The sequence below is a fragment of the Corapipo altera genome, unplaced genomic scaffold, assembly GCF_003945725.1.
Source record: "Corapipo altera isolate COAL_440 unplaced genomic scaffold, ASM394572v1 60644, whole genome shotgun sequence".
NCBI lineage: Eukaryota > Metazoa > Chordata > Aves > Passeriformes > Pipridae > Corapipo > Corapipo altera.
Genome location: NW_020885089.1, coordinates 156124 through 176964, shown reverse-complemented (window position 1 = coordinate 176964; position 20841 = coordinate 156124). Strand labels below are relative to the sequence as shown.

Sequence of the window (20841 nt, the reverse complement as noted above, 5' to 3'; positions counted from 1 at the left end):
GATCCCTTGTCCATCCTGTAGGTGCTGTGTGATTGCACTGAGGATGATCTGCTCCATAACCTTGCCAGGCACTGAGGTCAGACTGACAGGTCTGTAGTTTCCTGGGTCCTCCTTCCGGCCCTTTTTGTGGATTGGTGTGACATTTGCCAACTTCCAATCATCTGGGACCTCCCCAGTGAGCCAGGACTGTTGGGAAATGATGGAGAGCGGCTTGGCGAGCTCTTCCGCCAGCTCCCTCATCACCCTTGGGTGGATCCCATCTGGTCCCATAGACTTGTGAGGATCCAAGTGGCTCAGAAGGTCGCTGATTGTTTCCTCCTTGATTACGGGGGGACTATTCAGCTTCATATTCCTATCTACATGCTCCAGAAGCCAGCTGTCCTCAGAGAGACCTGTCCTACCGTTGAAGACTGAGGTAAAGAAGGTGTTAAATACCTCAGCCTTTTCCTCATCTTTAATAACTATGTTCCCCCCCATGTCCACTAAAGAAAGGAGGTTTTCCTTGTCCCTCTTTTTGATACTGATGTATCTATAGAAAGACTTTTTATTTTCCTTAACAGTGGCAAGATTGAGTTCAAATCTTGCCTTCGTCTCTCTGATTTTCTTTCTACATGACCTAACTAAATTCCTGAACTCTTCCTGAGTAGCCAGTCCTTTTTTCCATAATTGGTAGGCTCTCTTTTTCATCCTAATTTCTCTCAAGATCTCCCTGTTCAGCCAGGCTGGCTGTCTTCCCTGCCTCACAAAGCTGTCCGTGTCTTTGGTAGTTTCTGTTCCATGGCAGTACATGAATGGGAAAGTTATTTTTCATATGAGAGAAGTGTAGTTTTACATGAAGAAAGCTAACTTTGGTCCACTTGTCCAGCTTCCTAAGGACAGCATATTGGAAAGGTGACCACCCACCATTGGTTCAAAAATTAATGTAAAAGTTAGCAAAAATAATTGGGTATTTCATTCCTAAACCTGCACAGTGTGATTATTTGTCCTAGTCATCTACCTTTTCATTCTGTGTTTCCACTAATTGTTGAGTTTTTAAGTCTTCAGCTTGTTCATGATTTTCCATATCTGCATCATCTACTTGACTAGTTTTATTTTCTTCTGCTTCTCCTTGATCAACACTTTCATATTCTACTTGTTCAAGGTCTGTTCCATCTATAAGTTCTGCCTGTACTTCTTTTATCTGTATTTGATTTACATGCTCCATGTGAACTTCAGCACTTTGTTCAGTCTGAATGTGTTCAACTTCCAAGTAACTAATTTGCACCTGTTCTTGCAGTTCCTCCATCTGTGTGCCTTTCACTTGATTGTCCTGTATGAGATCCCGGTGCATCTGTTCCACAGTTACCTGTGCAGGATCCACTTGTACCTGAATTACTGGTAGGACATGGACTTGCTCCACTTGTTCTATTATAGTCATTGATGTTACTGGTTCAGCTTCCATAGCTTCCATTGGAAGAACCTCTTCTGTCACTATTCGTTCTGAAATATTGTGCATGTCTTTGAGATGCCTTCTCAGCTCACTGCCTTGCATAAACCACAAATCACAGAAGGTACAGTGGTTGGGTTTGTCACCAGTGTGTATTACCAAATGATTTTTAAACTGATCCCAGCTGTTAAACACACTGTTACAAACCTGAAACAAAAGATACAGTATGTTAAAAAGTGCAAAAAGAAATATAACAAAGTATAGTGCCTATTTCAGATCATGGCTTCACATAGTGTAGCTTCTTGCTACTTGGATTAAGAAAGCCCACCATGTATGTTAGAGGTAAAAGCTGAGAAGTCAGCTTCAAATGAACAGAAGACCTGGTATTTATTTTTAAGACATGGTGTGCCATTTTTAGTTGTGCATACACAGGATGTGAGTCAGTACAACATTTTAAAGTTTTCTTATTTTAACCTTATGTGAAATTCACATACAGATTCACACCCCAATAAATGTCTGGTGCTAGAATTTTGAGTGTAAAGCTATTTATGTAATAATATCTTATGATCAAAGTGCAATACAAGCTGTCCTTTTACTGAAGTTCTAGATGCAGTACTACTAGCCAACATTTCCTTATCAGCTTTCATTTGTTCATGGATAGACTAAACTCTCACATTTTGCCATTTCAAGAAAAATATTTGAGTGATTTTAGCAGATAGAAATGTCTTAAAACTCCATCTTTTTAAGTCTCTTCCAGCTAAAAGTACTGCTTTGACTGCAGACATACTATTTTCACAAAGCATATGAGCACGCTTCCCTTCAGCTGGCACGGAGGTAAGTAGCCTGAAAACAACACACAAAGACTGCAGAAATGAATGAGGTGCCAGGGTAGAACAGAGAGAGAAGAATGGGGTAGAGTCAGGCTTGGAGTAAAGAAACGGGGTCAGGTGTCTTTGTCCACTCTTGGCTGCAGAAAGAAGCAAAGAACATGCATTTCACTGTTGGCAAATATTTTTGAAACAGAATGTTCCATCTCCTCAATTTTCAGCGACAGCACAGAAGGATGATAGAGTATCTAACAGGGATTAACTCAAGGAACAGGTCTGTGTAATCGAGCTGAATATCTCCATTTTGCTGTTGAAATCTTAAAACCATGTTTGTGATGCTAGTGACATGCTTTTTGTGTATGTGTGTCCCCTAGGCTCATGCTTTAGAAAGAAGCTGAACATATACACTTCTTAAAATACTAACCTTATAGATAAGCACTCAAAATTACTTAGTCATACATAAAGGTAATGACTATCAGTAATACCCAGGCACATAATATACTCTTCTTGCCATGTGGAGCCTAATTCAGTACTCAAGGGGTACACTGAAGAGCACCAAAAGTGCTCATCAAGCAAATGCAATTTTGTTTTCTCCTCCTTGTTCAGTGAACCAAGATTTTATTTATTTAACAAGATTTTATTTATTTTCACTCTCGAGGAAAAAAGGCAACGCAGAAAGAACCGTGCCTTGCAGAATACACCATCTAAGGAGTCTTTCTGCTGTGCCTTTTGCAATCAGATATGTCTGTCACGTATTGGCCTCATAAGCCACCAGCGTGCCTGTAGCAAATGTGGATAGTGCCTTCCCAAATCTTCGTTCGCGAAGCCTAGCCATGATGATTATTTATTTAACACTATTAAAATTCAGTTCTAAAGAGAAAAAAATTCAAGAAAAATTTATCCAAGAATCCCTGTAGTTGCTGCAGGCTGAAATAACACTAACCCACATTTACAGTTATCTGTAACAGAGAAAGCTATGAGGTGAAGCAACTAAACCGAAGGGTCACAAAAACAAAACAGTATCTTCAATGAGGCTACTAGGTACAATTTTGTGTTATACAGTAGTTCTCATGTTCAAAACAAACTTATCTTTAAGACAAAAGCATGCTCCCAAGAATTAACTTCAGTATAGCATAACTAAGCAATGCAACAGCATTGGTGAAACTTTTGATTAAATGAATTTATTCACCTCCTGCAGTATTCGCCACTTTCTGTGAATAAGATCACTCTTTTTTTTAACAAATAAAGCTGATATCCAACAGTTTTCTTTACTACACAACCCAATTTAACCTCAAACCACAGCAGTTCTGTGAACTGACTAAGGTAAGAGCCTTATTTGAGACTGTCACAGCAGTGGGGCAGCAAAATGGTAAATAAATATGCTACAACCAACCTCAGCTCTCATATTTTCTAGCTTTTCAGGATCAACTTTTAAACGCTAAGTAACATTCTTCTAAACAGCTGTTGTGAGTTTACTCGTTCTTTTCCCTCTGGAGCTGAAGATAGTTAATTCCAGGGGTGGACTTCCTGGTGCTGAGCCAATTAGAAGCTTTAGTAACACCTCTGCGAATTACATATTTAAGAAAACGGAAGAGAAGGCTTGTGGCGCAGAAGAAATTGGAGCCAGGAGAGTAGCAGAGGGAGCCGTCCGACCCGGGAGGCTGGGCCCCGCAGCCCTGGCCCATGACCCTGGGTCCGCAGCAGCTGCTAGCCCGGAGCAGGTAGCGGAGGCTGTGGGCGGAGGGGCGACTGGGGCCAGGACTGGGGCCCCGGCTGAGGCGTGCAGCAGAGCGCAGAAGAAATTCCAGAGAGTGAGAGAAGAGCTGCTTGGGAGCCTCCCGGACAGCGGGGGAGAGGCGGCAGCAGGCTGGCTGCAGCTCTGAGCATCTGGCTCAGAGCAAGCAGAGTGGCCCCTGCGAAGGTGTGGTGGCAGCCACGGGACTAGCCGAAGGACTCTGCTGCGGCACAGCTGCAGCCCATGAAGGAGGATTGCTATCCTGCTGTGGGAGGACTAAGAGGGAGTGAAGTCCTTCAGGGAATTTGCAACTCGGAGAGAGAGAGAAGCCACGTTGAAGCAGGTTGTTCTGGGTAGGACTTTAATGAAAACTATTGGGGTATAAAGACTGAGCCGAACCCCAGAACCTGTGACCTGGGGGAGGTGTGGACCTGACTTGGAGGGGTCCCCTGAGAACTTACTCCCCTGGGAGGGACCCCACGTAGCAGGGAAAAGACTCAGAGCTTTAACTCCCTGTAACCTGTGGTGAAGATCATGGTGGAGCAGGTTGTCCCCCTGCAGCCCATGAAGGATCATCGGGGGTGCAGAGACCCCCCCGCACCCCGATGAAGAGAGACTTTGGCTATCGCCCTGAGAGTTCTCCTCCTGCATTGATGCAGGGGGCCGAAGGGTGGTTAGAAGTGTGTTTAATACTATGTATTTTATTACTTTTTAGTCCCTATCCTGTTAGCAATAAATTTTAATATTATCCTCACATCAAGTCTGTCTTGCCTGTGTGAACCTCTCTCACCTTTTAGCAATTTTGTGAGGGTTTAAATCTGGCCAGAGTAAACCCACGACAACAGCTTTTCACATGTCAGTTGCATAGTGACCAAGTACCCTGCCTATCCCTCTACAGCATTTATATTTGCTTAAAAAACATTACAGATTGTCATCATAAGTTGAAATGACTTTCCAGCCAGTCAATATATTGGTATTAAAGAGAAGAAGAATAAATTAGGAAATAAAATAGTACTTTGCATTTTGGACGTTAGTGAAGCATGCTCACAAGCAGGAAAGGCCTAGGTCGGTTCATCAAGAACCTTAAAAAGGAAGCAGAAAGATCAGTAAGATGTATTTGAACATTTACCTACTCACAAGAATCTCTCTGATTAACTAAGTATTATGAAGCTCCATATTAGTAATTTAATATTTTAAATGGAACTACTTAGAATTTACCCTCATATTGTACTTGAAGGCAACCTTTATAATTTATTTTACTAAAAATAGTTCTTGGAGACATAAGTCCATTTTTGTTGCCTTTCCTGCTCAGTACTCTCACACTCCCTCAGCACAGGAAGGAGGTATCTAGCCTCAGACTCTGCTAGTCCTATTACCCACCTGACATTCGTACAGCTTCTTTCTTCCCTTTTTAGCTCCAGCTCCAGACTGACAGGCCGTCAGGTGACATTTGAGTGTACTATTCCTAGCAAAACGCTCATGGCAATTTGGACATTCAAATGGTTTTTCACCTGTTAAGACAGACACAAGGATATGTAAGTGTATAAAACCAGCCAGTTTTTGGTCAGCTCTTCCTTTTGTGTAGGTTGATAAATATGCTGTAAAGATGTGGCCAACTGGACTATTCTACAGAAGAAAGACATTCTATGTAAACTTTACGTAAATAAAATGGCAAAAACCTAATGTGGAGTCATAACTCTCATTTATAAAACCAAAACAAAATAAACCAAACAAATCAAAACAAAAACCATACACACAATAATGTAATATAATTCCCAGTGTCATTTAAGGTATATTCAGGTTTTTATGAAAGTTAGGTTATTATTCTGATGAAATATCCTAAAGAAATAGCAGCTATTTCTCTCTTTTCACCTGATAATAAGTTAAAGGCTTAACATTAGTATATACAAAGTGACACATTAATGAAGGAGGTATTTAAATAATACAAAGTTTTATTTTCAAGAACAATGACAGAGAGCTGAAACTAAGCTCCAGAAAAAGAAGTTGACACAGAATGACCATGAAGTAACAATGCATTGGTATTAAAACAAACAAACCAATCCTCAAAACTTTAATTCGAAGTAGTATATCATTATTACCATCATCAAATAGTAACAAAGAAAAACTGCTGTCTCTGTTTACTAATTTTATCATACACAAACACAATGAAATTCAAGGAAATTAAAGTACAAAAAAATTAGGAACGATGTGTTTCTTCTGAGTCTGATAATTAATCTGTGGAGGTACTGATACCAACATCACTATTGAAACAAACTACTTCATGAACTCCAGAAGAAGCTGATACATTTCAGGGAGTAACATAAGAATCTATTCTAGCTAGATTAAGTTTAAAAGCCTACATTTTCATGAATGCAGTAAGTATTGACTACTGAGATGGAAAGCAAATAAATCTGTATTTTCAGAAATAAAGACATTCAGAAGTGCATAAGAAACTTTTCAAAAGAAATCCACAAGTAGCCTATGATTCTTGCTTATGCACCTAAAGGTCACAGAAAAATGTTAAATGGAGGAAACATTCCCCTTAATGGTTATAAAAGGCTATGTTTTTGGAAACTGTTGTACAGGTAATGCAGAAGATGCTTGAACTACCATCTGTCTTGCAGATCAAAAATCACAGACATTGCATGAGCAACCAAATACAGAATCACAGAATCAACTACACTGGAAAAGACCTCAGATCATAGAGTCCAACCTTTGACCCAACACCACCTCGTCTACTAGACCATGGCACTAAGTGCCACATCCAGTCTCATCTTAAAAACCTTCAGGGACAGTGAATCCACCACCTCCCTGGGCAGCCCATTCCAATGCCCAATCACTCTCTCTGTGAAGAATTTCTTCCTGATGTCCAACCTAAACCTCGCCTGGTGCAGCTTAAGACTGTGCCCTCTTGTCCTACTGCTGGTTGCCTGGGAGAAGAGACCGATACCCACCTTGCTACAACCTCCTTTCAGGTAGTTCTAGAGAGTGGTGAGGTCTCCCCTGAGCCTCCTCTTCTCCAGGCTGAACAACCCCAGCTCCCTCAGCCTCTCCTCATAGGACTTGTGCTCCAGTCCCTTCACCAGCCTTTTTGCCCTTCTTTGGACATGCTCCAGCACCTCAATATCCTACCTGAATTGAGGGGCCCAGAACTGGACACAGTACTTGAGGTGGTGCCTCACCAGTGCTGAGTACAGGGGAAGAATCACTTCCCTGATCCTGCTGGCCATGCTATTCCTGATACAGGCCAGGATGCCATTGGCTTCCTTGGCCACCTGGGCACACGCTGGCTCATGTTCAGCTTCCTGTCAATCAGAACTCCCAGGTCCCTTTCTGCCTGACTGCTGTCCAGCCCCTCTGTCTCCAACCTGTAGTGCTGCATGGGGTTGTTGTGGCCAAAGTGCAGGACCTGGCACTTGGCCTGAATACATTGGTGAGCCAAGAGAATACCTCAGGAGGTGAGCCCCAGGAGTAAGAAATCAGGCAAGGAAGGCAAGAGACCAGCATAGCTGAGTAGGGACCTGCTGGTCAAACTAAAGAGCAAGAAGGAAATGCACAGGCAGTGGAAGCAAGGACAGGTATCCTGGGAAGAGTATAGAGATGAAGTTTGGCTGTGTAGGGATGGGGTCAAGGAAGGCCAAGGCGAAGCTGGAGCTGAACTTGGCAAGGGATGCAAAGAATAACAGGAAGGGCTTCTACAGGTATGTCAGCCAGAAAATGGAAGGCGAAAAAAGGTGTTACCCCCCCAATAAACAACGCTGGTAAAATGGAAGCAATGGACGAGGAGAAGGCTGAGGTACTCAACAACTTTTTTGCCTCAGTCTTCACTGGGAAGGGGGAAAGGCTTCAAACTGACAGAGAGTAGGTTTAGATTAGATATTAGGAATAAATTTTTCCCTGTGAGGGTAGTGAAGCCCTGGCACAAGTTGCCCAGAGAAGGCTGTGGATGTCTCATCCCTGGAAGTGTTCAAGGCCAGGTTGGACAGGGCTTGGAGCAACCTGGTCTAGTGGAAGGTGTCCCTGCCTGTGGCAGGGGGTGGAACGAGACGAGTTTTAAGGTCCCTTTCAACCCAAACCATTCTATGATTCTATGAATACTACAGAACAAAACTCACACCACAAACCTTCACCCGCCCCGTGATCTGGTCACATTTAAGGAGTTACTTGAAGCAAGGCACTGCCCCATTAAGGACTGATTTATTCTATTCTTAATCAAATTCTTCAACAATCTTCAACATATTCTGCTCAAAGTATCTGAAACTGACAAATCAAAAACAACAGTGGCAATATCTAAAGGCCAAAAAAAACATTGTGTGACTTCTTGCACAGCGCAAATCAATGCTGCAACCTCAGCTCTGCTGGTCACAGCAGCAATAGAAAACACAGAGAATGTATCAGCCTGCCTCTAGCTTGAGATGTGCACTGGCAAGCTGGGGAATAAACTCCTCTGCTAAAGGTGACAACTTGCTTCTCTTCCCCCGGGTGTCATTCAACTATGAGTTTATAAAATCTCACTTAGATGAGACTAATGAGGGAGGTTCTTGGCCTGATCTAACAATTAATTTTTTTTTCATTTATAAGAACAGGCGAGATTTCACTTGCCAATCATAAGTAACTCTCAGGACAGAAATTCTGATCTAAGATAGTCCAATATTGTGCTGGTCCTTTATAATCCTGCAGCCATAGGAAGGGGACTGCCCAAAATAAATATTTTTTAACCCAAAGACATTCATAACAACACAGTGACTTATTTATTTGCCCAATATGTAAGAAATACTAGGGAATTCAACCATAACCATAAAGTTGCCAAATCATTATTTAGATTTGGTTTAGAGAGAAATAGTAAAGTTTGTTGGGGTTTTTTTTGGGTTTTTTCTTTCTTTTTTTCTCCCCCACAAACACAAAGGCAGGCATTTATCAAATGAACTTCTTGGGATCATTTATTCAAGGTATGCAAATAGAGTCCATTTATTCACTCCTATGGAAGATTTTATTTGCAGTTCAAAGTATGCTTCCTGTGAAACATATTTTAGATTAATGAAGAATGGCAAAGACCTTGATTAATTTTTCCCAATAAGTTTGTATAATCTGCATACAAATTAGTTCAATTACAGAGTTTACAGACATGGGCTGATTAATTTGGCTGCTTGGAGCAGCACATCACTGGAACTGGAAGTAATTAGATTCCATGTGTGATACTTGCATCAATAAATATTTAGAAAGTACTCTGCATCTCCTGTGATATGCTAAGTTGCTTCATCCCCAAAATCCTTTGTCACAACAGCAACCAACATACTGTTATATTTAGCTTATTCTGTTAATCCTCCACAAACTTTTCTCTGAAAAGACTTTTGTTAGGTAGCTTGTATTTGGCTTGGTCATAATGGAGAAACACTCCCTGCTTCATAGAGGATAAGGATTTGCCAAAGAGTTTTCCTAAATGCAAGTTTTAAGGGGTTGTTTGGAGTAGATTGGATACAGTGTCATATATCAATACTCAGCAGTCCCATATACAGATGCAAAGAAGTTCAAATTAAAAGGCTTTCACAAGAACAAGCTGCAAAAGAAATAAGACTGTTACCTTCTATTAAATTCTTATTGATGACTCATGACTGACATATTACACAAAAACATCTAAAAGATCAGGACAACATGTATTTTACATTCAGAGAGCTATCTATATAATGCTCAGTAGCTATTCAGATAGTACAGACTTTTCAGTGAGATGAAGAAATAGCATCTTAACCTCCCATATTATATAGAAGAAGCACAAGTAATTTTGTACTCAAAAGATGCCGTCCAGATTTCAAAGAGGCAGATTTTACAGTAACAAAAGTCTACTATAGTCGCTAGAAATATTTTGCTGTGTTAATTAACAAAGAAAATGAAATCATAAATGAGATATCAAGAGCAAGGGGGGTATTTTATGCCTAATGCATTAACAGGCATTTGCTCATAAGTTCTGTTAAAGAAACCCTTTAAAATGTATATTCCACTGAGAAGTTCATGGTTCAGATCATATTTCAACAGAAACATTTACTAGTAGAATTGTGAACATAAGAGTGGCTCCTCAGTTTGGTACTTTTGAAGAAAAAAACATGCTTTCAGAAATTATTTTGAAGGAAATATTTTAAGATTTAATAGACTTAAGAGAGAAGCTTCATTAGTGCTTTCTGGTTTTGGGCATCCATTTTTAACCACCTCAATCCCTCAAAGTTTTTATCAATGTAAAACAAAAAAATAAAATAAAAAAAACAAACCAGCAGTTTAGTTGCAACTAGAAGCCAAGCATTTCTAGCACTCAGGACTCATGCATTTTCTTCAGCATATTCTTTATTTCCCCAAAACATGCAAAACCCCAAAATACTAGAGCCAAAGCCACAAGTACAGGACTATAGCTCTTACCTGTGTGCTTTCGGAGGTGCTCCTTAAAATGACCAAAGTGATCAAACTGCTTATCACAGTACTGGCATATATGTATTTTTTTGCCAGGTCTTTGCTTCTTGCTAGCACCACCTTCATCAAGGTGGTAACAGGTGAGGTGTTGTTTCAAAGCACTCTCTCGTAGGTACCTTTTATTGCATATGTCACACTTGTAACTCTCAGCAGAGTGTGTTTTCATGTGTTCCTTAAAATGGTAAAACAATTTAAATGAACGGTTACATTTTTCACAGTGGAATAAATTCTTCACGTGGGACAGCTGAAGTTCCACAATTTCAATATCTTCTACCTGTTTGAACGAGGGATCAGTTGCACTGCCACCTTCTTCTTGGATCTGGCATTTTGTCTCTCCTTGACGATACTTACTGGTGATATCAGCCAAAAGAGCCAAAGCAGATTCATCTGATGTACCCATTGTATGTATGTACTTTATAGATTGCTCTGCAGAAGCTACTTCAAGTGTTTCAATGCTGTTATCTTCTACTTCAATCATCCCTTCAGCAATCTCAACCTCAATTTCAACAGGCGCTGATTCTGCAGATGGCAGTGTTTCTGTGATAACATTAGAGGTTTCAGCTATCTTCCTCTTTTTTGCTTTATTTTTATCTTGCCTTTGATTTGATTCTAATGGTGATGAATTTTCTCTGTTCCTGCAAAACATTTGCATAAACATAGTTAAGATCTATAAGCACTTACATAACAATTCCTGCCTGATGCTGAGCTTCTGCATTAAATACTAGCTAGCTGTTTCTCAAAGAAGCTGAATTATGAATGACCACATAACCTGCACCCATTTCAGAAGCTAATTTGTCCTTTATCTATACACCTTGGAGCTGCAGAATAGCACAGTTAAAGCTGTGGAGCCTTTAACATAGGGTTATTCAAGTGTTTTAAATAGCTCCACTTGAATGATACAAAGCACCTATTCAAGAAGAAAGGCCAGTTAGCCTAATGACATAGGTGTATCTAAGAAACTTGTGAAATTCTGTACTTGGAAAGAAAACTTCTCCAAAGGAAGGAGTTCTTTGGCCTGCCTACCCAGAAATAAGATTCAAGTTCTTCCTACACTATTCACCTCAAGCTCTGGAGTGCATGCAATTGCCTGCAGCACTTACAGCTTCTTAGAAAACACTACAGCTGTGACTTCACACAATGATTATTATAACATCTTGTACTTCAAGAAAACACACAGCTAACAATTGTGATAAAAAAGAAAAAAGCCACTGGGATGCGAAAGGAGTATTTTAGTTTAATTTATCTAGGCTTAAACACAGTCCTTAGCTCTGTTCCTCTATTCCTTGCACCATAAACACACAACCCTCTTCCTCCAAGATGTCAGAGATAGCATCCCATAAACACAGACAGAGCTAAGTGGGCCAATGCTTTGAAATCACACACTCATGATTATCCACAGCACTTACATTCTGGAGGTTTTACTACTGATTATCAGTTTTGAAAATGAGTGGCTATCTTCCACTCAAATCAGACTTACAAGAGTAATTTGTGCTTTTATCTTCCTTTGAAGCCTGATAAAAAGAGGAGACTACTGTCCTTGAGTACATTGTGTGGCTCAGGTGTGAAACTGAACACATACAACACACTGTACTTCAAGGAATAACAATTAGTTCTTTTCTTTCAAGTCTAGATTATATGCTGTGCAACTCTGATGCATTACACAAATGGTTAGTTCTATAATAACCTCTACTTTAGTTGAAGTTTCTGAAGCTTACCCGTTTCAGTCAAACCTCAGATAGAGGCACTGTATTGCAATTTGTCCCCTTCCTACTGTGAAGGAGAAAACTGATACTGACAGGTAGTACTCAAGTTTGCTTTTCTAACCAAAAACACCTGACCAAAAATCTATGAACAATTGAAATAACCCTAAGAATAAACTGGTTTCAACATGTATGTGTTAAGCCAAACATTTATTTCCTTGTAACATAAGAATTACAGCATCTACAAGTGATGCATAACGAATAAACTGCATAACATTAAACAGTAGTGGGAATTAATTGCAGACTAGACAGTTTAGCTGGATGGACTGATCTGAATCCTGGTTCACAGCTCTACCAGTGTACACAGACTCACAGTGATACCAATTAGAACATCGGTTTTCAATTTCAAGAGCCTGAAATTTCTCAAGCAGACAGCAAAGGTCTGCTTTTCCCTGAATGAAAAAAAAGTTATTTTGGTGATACTGATGCCTATGGATTTTTTTTGATTTTTAGCTTTTTGTAGATTGTAGAAGTAGCTGTAGTCTGTCACACTTTAGCACAGTAGTTTACACATACCCCAACCCTATTACCCCATTTCATATCGAACTTTCTAAATTCCTTTAGTTTGTTTAGACTTCCCTCAAGGTAGGCCTTAGAATCATAGAATCATAGAATCGATTGGGTTGGAAAAGACCTCCGAGATCATCGAGTCCAACCCTTGGTCCAAATCCAGTCCATTTACTATATCATGGCACTCAGTGCCACGTCCAATCTGCCTTTAAAAATCTCCAGGGATGGTGAATCCACCACCTCTCTGGGTAGCCCATTCCAATGCCTGATTACTCTCTCTGTAAAGAATTTTCTCCTGATATCCAACTTAAATTTCCCCTGGCGGAGCTTAAGCCCGTGCCCCCTTGTCCTATTGCTGAGTGCCTGAGAGAAGAGACCAACCCCCACCTGGCTAGAACTTCCCTTCAGGTAGTTATAGACGGTGATGAGGTCACCTCTGAGCCTCCTCTTCTCCAGGGTAAACAACCCCAGCTCCCTCAGCCTCTCCCCATAGGACTTATGCTCCAGTCCCTTCACCAGCCTTGTTGCTCTTCTCTGGACCCGCTCCAGCACCTCAATATCCTTTCTGAACTGAGGGGCCCAGAACTGAACACAATACTCAAGGTGTGGCCTCACCAACGCAGAGTACAGGGGAAGGATCACTTCCCCGGTCCTGCTGGCCACGCTATTTTTGATACAGGACAAGATCCCATTGGCCTTCTTGGCCACCTGGGCACACCGTTGGCTCATGTTGAGCTTCCTGTCAATTAGTACCCCCATCATTCTGTTTAAGAACATTTGCACTGTGGCTTGAACAAGAAGATACACCAATAGACAAAGCAACCTTCAAAACCCAGAACCTTGGAGGAGCTCCAAGGACTGGACATGCTGTGACGAAGAGGAAGATGAGGAAGGGGGGGTCTCAGGACCCCTGACTCAATTTCCAGGGGGGCAGAACTGGGGGGCGGATAGATCTGGAATTGGATGGACTGTACTATAAATTGTGTAACCCCTGGACACGTGGTGCACGCATCTCTGTACTCCCTGTGGTTGAAGGTCTTCTATTAAAACTGCTCTCTACCTTATCTCTACTAATGATTGCCTGGTGAGTCTATTTTTGGTTCCCGTTATCTTAAGGCAACAATACCATGTTTAATCTTAATAATGTCAAAAAAGGGTGTTGGTGGAGTTGTAGAACTAGAAATGAACAATCCTATCTTTCTTCTTAAAAAAACCCCAACATACTTATTCAGTTCTGCTACCAATCAACAGAATAACTCGATTCAAAAAAACCCAAAAAAACACTGATGTTGAAAACCAAGTTTCCAGGGTACCATGTCATGGAGGTTTTGTTTGTTTGGCTCCTAGAAGAACTCTGTGTCAGTGCCACTCTCCTTAGCTTAGTGTGCCTATGGGGAGATAAAGAAGAAACAAGTCTTTCCTTAACCTGAACACAAAGATCTTTCAGAATATTTAGAAGAGAAAACAAAGATAACCATAATGCTGGGAGGCATTTATTGCCCCTCCCTCTGCTTCATGACAGAAGAACAGTGTAGCATATGGAAGGAATGAGAACATGACAGCACTTTGGGAAAGGGAAGGAAGGGGAAGAAAAACAGCATGATGGGAATGGCACATGCTTTTCTCAGGTTGGAGTTTGGTAATGGATTGCAGTTCCTTGTACTGTTTCTTGTACAGTACTGGATAAAAGGTGCTACAGCAACATTTGATTAAGTACTGATCCCATATGAAACCAGTTATAACAATTACATTTTTCAAGAAGTTTGAGACACTAATTTTGCAACACGAAGTTTTAAAATCACTTCCTATTCTCTTGAAAGCAGAAACCTGCATGAAATCAAAACACCAGTGCAAACTTGTTAATGTGGTCTAATTACCTGAGAGACATTGTCACTGTACAGCCAGCTGGCAATCAGGTGTGGGCAGTCAGATAGTACAGAGGCCTGGTATTAGTTATCACGAAGTCACAGCCCTACAATGTCTGCAACATTTACATCCATGTCACTTGTCATCAAGTTCCAGCCCAAAGAATGTGACATTAATTTTTTTAGCCTGTATAATTCTGACCCATATCTTATAGTACAAGAGTATACAATACCACACAGGTTTAGGAGGTTCCAGGATAAAGAAGAGCACTGCAAAATACTGGTAGTCAGCTCTCGTAAAAGGATTCTTAAGACTCTCCATTTCAGTGTTGGGAAGAAAAAGAGGCTTATGCGTTTACCTGATTTCAAGTGCTTTGATCGCTTCTAACATCTGTAGATACTCAGCTGCTTTCCAAACATCATTTGCTTCTTCCTCACCTTGGACCATTAGTTTTGCTGTATAGGTGAACTCAATTAGGTGGCGAAATGCCATGTTACTTACACCTGTTTACAAGCAAGAAAAACAGCCTCTCTTAGCAATTCCTCAGTCTTGCACACTTGCCTGCTCACAGCACTCCAAGAGCCAGTTTCATGATGTCACCCTTGAAAGACTCACATTTGAATAAAAAGTCTACCATAGAAACACATGAATCTGGAAGAACTACAGAGTCATTCCATGACAAAGATAAAAAGAAGAATAAGATGGACAAAAAGCTACTTGTATAAAATAATTAAAAGTACATATTTAAACATAAAAATATGATCTCTCTCAAGAGAGCTCTGAGCAGCAAGCTACCAGAAGCTGAATTGCTCCAGGAAATTGCTCCTTGCCTACCAGGTGGGTATTGCTCCACATCTATCCTGTTCTTGCACCACAGCCAAGGTATCTTTTCAATTTTTCTTCAGAGGAAGTCTTTTTCAGTGGCAATAACTACCTGTACTGGTTTGGGTTGGGACAGAGTTAAATTTCTTCATAGTAGCTAGCATGGGGCTATGTTTTGGATTTGTGCTGAATCATAGAATGATAGAATGGTTTGGGTTGGAAAGGATCTTAAAGATCATCTAGTTCAAACCCCCTGCCATGGGCAGGGACACCTTTCACTAGACTAGGTTGCTCCAAGCCCCATCCAACCTTGCCTTGGACACTTCCAGGAATGAAGAGTCTACAACTTCTCTGGGCAATCTGTGTGTGAGGAACTGGACTTTTTAAATTGCCTTAAAACATTGCTACTGGAGTGAGCTGTGCAAGCCCCCTTCCAGGGGACTGAAGATAAGGCTGAGGGGAGGAGGCCCTAGGGGCAAAGTCTTGGGGGTGTGATGCCTATCTAAAGGAGACCAGTGGCACTCTCTGGATGTGTGATATTTATCTCCTATGGGCCAGGCCATGTCAAAGGGGCCATGTATACACGCATCCATCACTACCCCAGAGGAGGCCTCTTAGTAGGGGTGGCTTTGAAGCACCCCCACCCCCAAGCCTAAATGACTTTGCAAAAACCAGTGCTTTCAGCCTCTGCAAAAGCGGCTCCCCATACACATGGGGTGGGACCAGGAGGGTTTCTCACGGTATATAAACCCACCGAATTCTGTGTTTTGTGGGCTTCTCTCCCCCATCGCTCCCCAACAGACACCAGTGACAACAGCAACCAAGTTCACCAGAGACCTTTGAGTGGTGACTATAACTTTTATTCTTCTCTTTCTTTCTTTCTCTCTTTTAACTCTTATTCTTTTCTCTCTTTCTTTCTCTCTTTTCCCTTACACATTTTCTTGGGTGGCTATATTACAACCGAAATGGCTACATACCTGTTTTCCTTTGCAACCAAATTATTCTAAAAGAAGTCATATATATATATATATATATATGCAAACACTGATGACCTAGGGATATAATAATAAAACAAAGTTACTCCTGCCTGGCAGGGCAGGTTGTAACACTGTGCCAGTGCCTCACCACCCTCATAGTAAAGAATGTCTTCCTAATATCTAATCTAAACCTACTGTCTGCCAGTTTGAAGCCAATGCCCCTTGTCCTGTCATTCCAGGCCCTTGTAAATAGTCTCTCTCTCTCTTTCTTGTAGGCTCCCTTCAGGAAGGCTGCAATTAGCTCACCCCAAAGCCTTCTCTTTTCCAGGCTGAACAAACCCAGTTCTCTCAGCCTTTCCTAGTAGGAGAGGTGCTCCATCCCTCTAATGAACTTGGTGGCCTCCTCTGGACTTGCTCCAACAGGTCGATGTCCTTCCTGTGATGAAGCAGTGTTGATAACACACTGATGTTTGAGTTACTGCTGAGCAGGGCTTATATAGAGCTAAGGCCTTTTCTGATTCTCACACTGCCCTGCCAGTGAGGGGGCTGGGGGTACGTGGGAGGTTGGGAGGAGACACAGCCAGAACAGGTGATCCCAACTGACCCAAGGGATATTCCAGACCATACGGCATCATGTTCAGCATATAAAGCTGGGGGGGGGGGCAGGTGGAGGGGCCGCTACTAGGGGACTTGGCTGGGCATCGGTCAGTTGGTAGCAAGCAACTGTTTTCATTTGCATCACTTGTCTTCCTTAGTTTTTTTTCCTCTCTCTTTTCTCTTTTACTTATAATGTTTACAAAGTTATTATTTCTTTGTAATTATGAAACTGGTTTTATCTCAACCCACAAGTTACTTTCTCACTTTTACCCTTCTGATTCTTCCCCCCCATTCCACTGGTGGAAAATGAGCAAACCTGGCTCTATGGTGCTTAGTTGCCAGCCAGGGTTAAACCACAACACTACCCCAAAACAACTCAAGAGCTGATATTTAGAGAGCTAATTGATATGATCAAGCATGCATTGAAGCCCATACCAGGAATACTACATTCATTTTGAGCTTGGGCACACAACTCTGAAGGTTTTTATTTGCATGAATCAGACTACCTTCAATTTCCACCAAGGGCTCCTGAGTGAAATCTTGGAAGAATTTGTAGAAGAACTGGCTACAGGCAGCAAGAACAGCCTTATGAGCTTTGAAATGGTGACCTACAAAGACAGACAAAAAATTTGGTTTAGGATAACACCTTCCTTACTCATAGTGCAGAATAAGTACAGATGCAGAGAAGAGAACAGCTGCAGAATCACCCAGTCTACAAATCTATTCCAGCAGCACATAGTCACTTAGTATGTCTCCTTGTAACATGAGATACCGCTGCGGATAGCCTGTCCCATCTTATGCAGATCCTTGCTGACATCACTGACCTTGTTGAAGCTCTGCAATTCAATCAGCTGAAGGACTCACTCAAGTCTTTCTCTTTTCAGATATTTAAGTTGTGGGAAATTCCTGTTGAAACTTTTTCCCATATGTCTTTGGCTCAGCTCTCAGGTTTTATCCAAGCTCTCCTTAGTTTTTGCTGCTCTTACATATGGATGTATTTAATCATCACTTCTGCCAGCATAAAGATCCCTGCAGAACAAAGTAGTTCTGCTGTGTTCTTCCTGTTTTCTAGACTGTGTATTCCTCATCACTGTGTTGCCTTCTCCCTGGTGTGGGCATAAACACTCAGAAGGCTCCATGGGACAGAGGTAAAAGAAGCAACATGGATTAGAACTACACAGCTGCACAAGAAAACAGTTTTGAGCTCCATATGTGGATTTTGTAATACTAGAGCAGGAACAAACATTCAGGATAAGTTTTGTGCAAGCGTTGTCAGTGAAACTACAGTGATTCTAAAGAGTAACGTTTTCTTCATTTGCTTACTTTTTTCTAATCCAGGCTCTGTAGGACCCTTTTCTTTCAAATAAGTTCTTGCTATCCTTTTAAGGATCAGGTGGTACTCCTTTAGCTAGGTCTGTCCTAGTGGACACTGCCTATCTTCCTTGAAGTGCTCATTCATTCTAAGACATGTTTGGGATAAGAAGCAATCTTAGGTGTTCTATTAGACACCACCTTTTCTAATGAAATAATAAGTATTTATATCTCCATCTTCCTTTTACACTAATACTTATGTCTTTAGAATTCATAGAAAAAGTGAGTTGTTCTACCTTATTTAAACTATATATTAAAATAGTAGGCAGATACCAGAGAAGCAAGAAGGCAGTCTTATTTCAAGATGTTTTTCCTTTTTTTTTTTAAATAATCAACCAATATTTGTACAAGTTCTCTGCATGCAAACAATCAGTTCAAGTTAGGGAAAGATATTTTTACAATGTTTTGGAAATCCTTAGACAACACATTAAATATAGCACAGCCGTTTCAAAGTGGGTTTCTATCTGAAAATATTTAGCCCCTTGTTTGGAAGGGGCTCCCTATTTTCCACCTCTACTCCGCTCTCATGAAACCCCACCTGGAGCACTGCATCCAGGTCTGGAGTCCTCAGCATAGGAAAGATGTGGATCTGTTATAGCAGGTCCAGAGGAGGCCAGAGATGATCAGAGGGCTGCAGCACCTCTCCTATGAAGGCAGGCTGAGAGAGAGCTGGGGCTATTTAGCCTGGAGAAGAGAGGGCACTAGGGACACCTTAGAGCACCTTCCAGTGGCTAAAGGAGGTCTATAAAAAAGAGAGTGACTTTTTACATGGGCAGATAGTGATAGGACAAGGGGGAGTGGTTTTAAACTCAAAGAGGGGAGATTTAGATTAGATATTATAAAGAAATTCTTCCCTGTGAGGGTGGTAAGGCACTGGCACAGGTTGCCCAGAGAAGCTGTGGCTGCCCCATCCCTGGAAGTGTTCAAAGCCAGGTTGGATGGGGCTTGGAGCAACCTGGTCTAGTGGAAGGTGTCCCTGCCCATGTCAGAGGGTAGAATAAGATGAGCTTTAAGGTCCCTTCCAATCCAAACCATTCTAGGATTATATGAAAAGCAGAAGCAAAATTATTAATCACTGCTGGAAACTGTTCAGCCCAAGATTAATAAATGAAACTCTGCAAACAATTCACACACCAATACAGAGCCAAGAATTTGTAAGCAGGCAAGTTTGACAGCTGACCTGTGACAAACCCAACAGCTTCCCAGCACAGCTTTCAGAATTCTCTGGATACCAACTGGTTCTCAGGCATATACATACCATCAACAATCAGAGTGATATCTGTAAACTGATCCTGCTCACGTTGTTCATTTAGTCTATCCAAAATAACTTTATAGTGTTCGGGGAATTCCTGGATACATTCCATCATTTCTTCGGTTTCCATGGCAAAAGGATTAATCTGCAAAAGATGTGGTAGGACAGTAAGAATACTGTGCCACTTAGAAAGTACTATGCACAGTCAGGTTAGTATACAAACATGAACTAACTAGCACTTTTCAGGGACTATAAAACCAATAGAAACAGCAAACTGTCTTGGTAACAGATTTACCTGATTTTAGTTGACAGGTAGGAAACAGGGTTAATGAAGTATGGTCTTATTTATACACATGCAAAAGCAGTCAAAGTGGATAAAGTGCATTTCTTCATTCAACATAGAATCATAGAATAGATTGGGTTGGAAAAGACCTCCAAGATCATCAAGTCCAACCCCTGATCCAACTCCAATTACTATATCATGGCACTAAGGGCCACGTCCAATCTCTTTTTAAAAACCTCTAGGGATGGTGAATCCACCACCTCTCTGGGTAGGCCGTTCCAATGCCTGATAACCCTCTCTGTAAAGAATTTCTTCCTAACATCTAACCTAAACCTCCCCTGGCAGAGCTTGAGCCCATGTCCCCTTGTCCTATTGTTGGTTGCCTGGGAGAACAGACCAACCTCCACCTGGGTATAACCTCCATTCAGGTAGTTGAAGAGAGTGATGAGGTCGCCTCTAAGCCTTCTCTTCTCCAGACTGAACAACCCCAGCTCCCTCAGCCTCTCCTCATAGGACCTGTGCTCCAGTCCCTTCACCAGCCTCGTTGCTCTTCTCTGGACCTGCTCCAGCACCTCAATATCCCTCCTGAACTGAGGGGCCCAGAGCTGAACACAATACTCAAGGTGTGGCCTCACCAATGCAGAGTACAGGGGAAGGATCACTTCCCTGCTCCTGCTGGCCACACTGTTCTTGATGCAGGTCAGGATGCCATTGGCCTTCTTGGCCACCTGGGCACACTGCTGGCTCATGTTCAGTCTCCTGTCGATCAGCACCCCCAGGTCCCTCTCCGCCTGGCTGCTCTCCAGCCACTCTGTCCCCAGCCTGTAGCGCTGCAGGGGGTTGTTGTGGCCAAAGTGCAGGACCCGGCACTTGGTCTTGTTGAACTTCATTCCATTGGAGTCAGCCCATCTCTCCAGTCTATCCAGATCCCTCTGCAGAGCCCTCCTGCCTTCCGGCAG

General features: G+C 41.7%; 1 protein-coding gene across 1 annotated transcript; it reads right to left on the bottom strand.

The window, feature by feature from the left end:
• Positions 1-985: 985 nt before the first annotated feature.
• Positions 986-19744, bottom strand: LOC113960162 (zinc finger protein 131-like). The gene is made up of 6 exons (XM_027669557.1): positions 19606-19744; positions 17483-17584; positions 14939-15083; positions 10394-11079; positions 5369-5499; positions 986-1633 (listed from the first exon to the last, which is right to left on the bottom strand). Exons 1-6 carry the CDS (start codon positions 19727-19729, stop codon positions 986-988), a joined length of 1836 nt encoding a protein of 611 aa, XP_027525358.1. The 5' UTR covers positions 19730-19744.
• Between the last annotated feature and the right edge of the window lie 1097 nt (positions 19745-20841).